Source organism: Austrofundulus limnaeus, unplaced genomic scaffold (genome assembly GCF_001266775.1).
Source record: "Austrofundulus limnaeus strain Quisiro unplaced genomic scaffold, Austrofundulus_limnaeus-1.0 Scaffold66, whole genome shotgun sequence".
NCBI classification, from domain to species: domain Eukaryota; kingdom Metazoa; phylum Chordata; class Actinopteri; order Cyprinodontiformes; family Rivulidae; genus Austrofundulus; species Austrofundulus limnaeus.
This window is the reverse complement of record NW_013952468.1, coordinates 174,636-180,451: the sequence shown is the minus strand read 5'-3', so window position 1 is coordinate 180,451 and position 5,816 is coordinate 174,636. Positions and strand designations below refer to the sequence as shown.

The 5,816-nt window shown below is 35.9% G+C and overlaps 1 protein-coding gene across 1 annotated transcript in view; it reads right to left on the bottom strand.

The window, feature by feature from the left end:
* The window catches only part of armh3 (armadillo like helical domain containing 3), a gene marked incomplete in the record, with an annotated part of 17,056 nt that overhangs the window by 8,004 nt on the left and 3,236 nt on the right, over window positions 1-5,816 (bottom strand). Inside the window, 12 exon segments of the mRNA XM_014010174.1 lie at window positions 918-1,006; window positions 1,102-1,162; window positions 1,466-1,535; window positions 1,791-1,856; window positions 1,940-1,998; window positions 2,267-2,368; window positions 3,059-3,137; window positions 3,281-3,356; window positions 4,554-4,600; window positions 4,672-4,732; window positions 5,218-5,261; window positions 5,364-5,420. Of these exon segments, the coding sequence (XP_013865628.1) occupies window positions 918-1,006; window positions 1,102-1,162; window positions 1,466-1,535; window positions 1,791-1,856; window positions 1,940-1,998; window positions 2,267-2,368; window positions 3,059-3,137; window positions 3,281-3,356; window positions 4,554-4,600; window positions 4,672-4,732; window positions 5,218-5,261; window positions 5,364-5,420 (811 nt within the window).

Sequence of the window (5,816 nt, the reverse complement as noted above, 5' to 3'; positions counted from 1 at the left end):
GGCAATTAAATATTCATTTATGTGTAAATTTATTACCATAATTGCAGGTAAGTCACGTAAATTTATGTTTTTAAAGAACAAGTAGGACCCCCCCCACCCCACCAAGCCCAATTTCCTAGAGGAAACACTGTTATCCCACTGTGTGTTGACCAAGCTAAAAGTAAAACCTTCAGGATGTATTACTCCTTCTTTAGAGGCTCATTATCCAGACTCAATGATGCCATATATTTCCAAAACAACCAGCAGAGTGACTTAAAGAGAAAACAGCTTTGTTCTACTAAAGCAGCAGAAATTCACTGAACCTTTAAAGCTCAGCAAATCAGAAACRTGTAAACTGTGCACATCACTACCTTTTCTAAACAGATTTATTGCTGTTTATTTGTACATTATCCAAATTCTAAAAAAATATAATAAGTCCATCAATTAAGCACAGCTCATCTGAACCAGGATCAACTCAAATAAAYGATAAATGAAGCTGTTTTAAGTTTTTACAACCTGATGCTCTGAAGAATAGAACCCAAAACATTTGAAACAAAAAAAACCTTTAGGTTTACTTGTCAATAATTAACTTTTTCTTTCACTTCTTTTCGTAAATAAATGATTACTGCAACACAGTTSCATGGTTAAAACAGGAATATGTTGCATTAAATCCAAAGAAATTACTTTTGTGACAGAAAAACTCAAATTTTGTAGAAAAAAAATACATGTTATTCTTCTGGCAAAAAAATAGTCARATACAAAAAGCTGGTCTTTAAAATTTTTATACTAAAGAGGAAATCTTACAGTTCGATCACTGCACAAAACAGGTATTTATCAAAATCATTAAACCTATATGTACACTTAACTTTATTTAAATGGAAGCTTAATTTTGACAGTTAAAATAATGCATCTGTTCATAAAAAAAGAGTCATATTTACCCGACCAATGCTCCCTCCAATCGTACTGTAATCTGATTCTGCATTTCTTCTGGTAACACAGCAGTTTGTGGATGATTTGCACACAGCGTCTGTGTGAGAAATAAGCACAAATAACTGTGATTAATACAGCTGGATGTGTGGACGAGTCACAGTGATGTATGTGTGTGTGTTTTTATGAGCTCACATATATAAATCCATGGGGAAATCCTTCATCATATGAGTGACAATAAACTCCACCATCAGGTCTACAGAGAGCAAAAGCAAAACATCAGAGCTGTCAGACAGATGAACCATCAWTTACCCTGTAATTTACTGGAATTTTATTTTTAAAGTGAGCTGAGTGGYGAAAATAAAGATCAGCTGAAACAAAAAATTATTTTCTTCAAATTTGAATTGATTCAGAAAAGCCAGTGACAGACATTCAGTTGTTTTATATATATGACTATGCATAAATATTATTGAACTTATGGACTAATAAACTCATTAAAAAGTACTGAAGATAAGATGTTAAGGTTCTCTGACCAAGATTTGTATAAAGATTTTTATACCTAGAACAGCACAGACCAGCCGGCGTGATGGGATGTTTTTCCCCACCGTCTTTTTTCTGTGTCTCATGGGCTGAAAGAGGTTGAAAATAAGAACAATTGTTATGATTGTCCACAATAAACAYGWATTTAGAGCAGTAGCTGGTCCTGATATTTATATTTAACTCTGGAACACACAGACAGCTGAATATTATAATCACAACATTATTACAGGATGACCAGAAACTGGTAGAAAAACGCTTTTCAATATAAAATCTCTGCACRCTTCTGTTTCTGTCAATAAGCCTCTTGATTTATTATAATTTGCTGCACACAATAAGAAACCTACCATTCTGTGGAGGGTGACTCTGAAGTTCATGTTGTCATCATGAAGAAAGGCATCAGCGTATTGATCCTGTCATAGAAACACAGATGTTCAGACTAAAGGAAAATATGAACAAATGTTTTATTATTTTTTTATTCTGGTGAGGCTCCCACCTCAGCTATACAGGTGAGGATGATCAGGCAAAGTCTGGCACTGTTGAGTCGATGCTCATCTGTTAAAAAACACAGTAGATACTAAAACATGACAGAAAAAAGAAAAGGAACAATGATCTKTGCTACTTCATGACAATAAAGCCTAGTTTTTGTAGAATTCTCTCTTGAAATGAGCATTTAAAACTCCACAATTAGACACTTTTTAAAAAACATGGCCGAGCAGACAGTAAACCAGTAAACTAATGTTTCTGTAGCAGAGGATTTCCTTCTCTGCAAACAATATCAATTCACTTGGATTATATGTTTCTAAAAAGGCTTTCAGCTTACCTTTAGTATCCTGCATTACAATGGAGGCATACTTGAGGAAGGTAATGAGAAGGTTGCTGGTCTGCAGGTTGGGATCCAGAGGCAGCTCTGGGTTGTTCATCACTACACAAGAAACGGTTTGTTAAAACTTTGTTGTGTGTTTTGTATTGATATTAAACAGATTTATAAAGAGGAAAAAGACTGTGCAGCTATAAACRGGCAAAAGTAATATATTTACTAACCAATAAAAGGTTTGTTTCATGAAAAAAAAGAAAAAAAAGATCATTTGTCCTCCTTAAACACTCATTTTGTTCCCTTCCTCCTCAGATCTGCAGGGTCAGAGGAAGGGATGGAAAAGGATTTATGACATTTAGTCACAACTTCATATTTGCATCTGGTCTAAAGAAAGAGCAGAAGAGCTGCGGCTCCAACAGTACAGCAGTAAGTCAGCCTGCAGGTGGCCTTTRCATCCGTGTCTGAAGCTAGAAGTAAATATTTTATTAAGGGAAAAAAGGCTTTTAGGTTAGAAGCAATGGAAGAGACAGAAACMCACAGCTTTTAATAGTTACAGCATGTGTGTACAAAAAAGTGSTCTTAAACCAGCAACACAAACCCAGAAAACAAGAAATGAAAATTATGAAGCGTTGCATTTGTTTAAACAAAAAATAGAATATGACAGGGTACTTTTTTCTTATGATGTTTGTAATTAGATAAACTATTTTAAGTGAACAGAAAAGCTCCTGTTTGCTTTCAGCGGCAGGTAAAACAAACACTAATGGCGACATACGTTGTTTCTTTAAAAATGCGACTTACTGTCTAGAGCGGGCGGTGTTGTTGGTGTCGTCGGAGTTGGGGTGGCGGGTGTGGCRGCGATGTCCATCTCAGGGTGGCTCTGTGGAGACAGCAGAAACATGAAAAAAAAATCCAAAATGTTCTGAGTTTTAATTGTTAGTTCTGCTTGAAAATACTGAATTGTAAGTACTGTTGCATTTCTCTGTGGTTCAATTCGTCGCCACATAAAATATTAACGCTCACCTGTGCTAACACGGTGATGAAGTTTCTGTTCAGGTGCACCGCTTCATAAAGCGCCAGCAGAATCGCCTCGTTCGTCCTTGAGATTTAAAAAAAAAGATGAATCAAGGTGAAAAAGTTATTAAAATCAATTATTATTTAAAAATTAAACCAAACAGCTGTACTTTTAGGTCAATTGCAAAGAACAAGTTAAAAGCTTTAAAAAATATGCAGCTCATTTTTTTGTTTTATCGATCATCAATGCATTGCTTGTTCCAATACATCAATTATTAAAGGTCTGATGATTACGAACACGCTGAATCTTTTGAACTCTTTAAAACGAACAATGTGAACGTGTCATTTTTTTCCATTGTTTCACACAGATGCAGACACACACTCCAGTTTTGTTATTCCACTGAGATGAAGAACAGATCAAGGGGAGGAGCACAGCAGTCGTCGTGAYTGGCGAACGTGTGTGCGCACGTAGGTAACGTATAACAAGCATTACGTCACTGGCTGTGTTATGTAACTAACCAATGAAAAAATGGCTCTTTGAATGGAACAGAACCTCAAGATTCAGCTCTCATCCTATTTCTATCAATTACATGTATTTGTGGGATGGACAGAGATTATTTTGCTTTTGCTATTGACAAGTTTTGAGCATCTGGTACCTTCTAGTGACGCCAATCAGGTGCCCGCTWTTCAAGATTCAAAGATTCAAAGTGTTTATTGTCATATACACAGATAAAAACGTTTCCCTGAGCAATGAAATTCTTACATTGCCGACCACTCTGAATGCCAGGAGGCAACCCCACGAAAAAGAATAAGCACTTAAAGGACACTAMCAAAGTWATAASGGATAAAGGATAAAAAAAGACCACACTTTGAACAAAAAAGAAAGAGACCAACCTAGAGATAATAACAGCAATACAGTGAGCAATACAGTACAATCAGTATTTAAAGTGCAAATGTGCAACAGGTAACAGTCTGAAATGTGCACATGTGCAGTAATAATAGTAACACTATAAGATKTATTGCCAAGAAGCATCGTTACGACAAAGAAATAATCTGCCAAACACAAATTTCCTCACGTTTTGTGCTACGTTTATTTGGATTATAATAACTCTTGCTTAAAAAAAATGCCTCAATATCTAGATAAGTTTGCAGGCACCAGCCGTCTTCTTGAATTTAGCCAAGCTAAAAGACTGAGTAAATCAGAATTAAATAATACCAGAACCAGACTAATACTAAAGAAAATATGGCCTATTTATGGGTACAAACATAACTTTAAACTTACTGTACGGAGAGTTTCTCATCAGCATCTGCTATAAACATGCTGCCCACCTGGGAGAAGGACAAAGATGTAAGAAACTTCACTGAAAACATTCAGAATATTAAATCATACAGCATCTTACCATACTAGTGAGAGTGGAGAAGAAACCTCCTTGGTTCTCTTCCTCTTTATCTTTATATTGCCTAAAAGATTAAAAATAAAACCAAGGTAAAGATGGAACGAACAGAAAATAATTTGTAATAGATAAAACCACACAACACAAAACCTTGAGATTAATACATTCATTTAGTTTTATTACTTGTCTTGTACCACAACACACATTCACAGAAAAACCTTTGCTGCTTCCAGTTTATTATCTAAAGAGCAATTCAGTTCATCCATAAAAACACGGAGCTGTGCGGAGCAATCATTCATCACTTTGATGTGTCTGTTTATACATTCAGACAGACGAGACCTCCTTTACAAACTAATCCTGAAAACATTAGAGACGGACAAAGAAAGCTGCCAGATATAAATAACTACATAAAGGCCTTGTTTTTTTTTCTCTCCCTCTCTTTCTTTTTCCCAGGAACAGAAATAGAACATCTGCAGTGGACCTCACACAAAAAACACTAAACTCAACATGAATGAAGACACTTTCTGATGCAGAGAAATGTAAAGATGTTACCTGTTATATTTTGCCAGAGCTTGGTGGACAACCATTCCCATTCCCTGGGTTGGGGGRAGCATCAGTGTTTATTAATCTAGTTAATGAGGTGGCATCTACTTTGTATTATGTCCCAATAAAAACACATGAAACAGCAGCACACTTACATCCAGTGTAGGCTCATCATCCACAATGGAGAGCTTCACAATGTAGGGATTTACAGACTAGAAACCAGAGAATATCACAGGTATTATTCAGTCACCATGATGTTATTCATCCCTGGATGTTCCATGGCTCTTTATACAGTAACAAGAGCCTTTCTGCTGCAAGGGATGAAGGTAAGAGACCTTTTATGGCCAATTTATCACCCACTTCGAAAGGCAATAATGTTATGACCATGTCTGTAGCATAAGCAAGATATCGCATGAGCCACTGGACAGATCTGAAAGAAACTATCACAAAGTAATCATGGGTTGTACATTTAGAACAAAATCACTTTTGGAGCCAACCTGATTAAAGATGGCCGTCACAGCTAATCTACATCACACCAAAATGTCTATAATTTAGTTTTTATAGATGATATAATATTAGGTGTGTTGGTAACAGAGAGTCATCCTCAA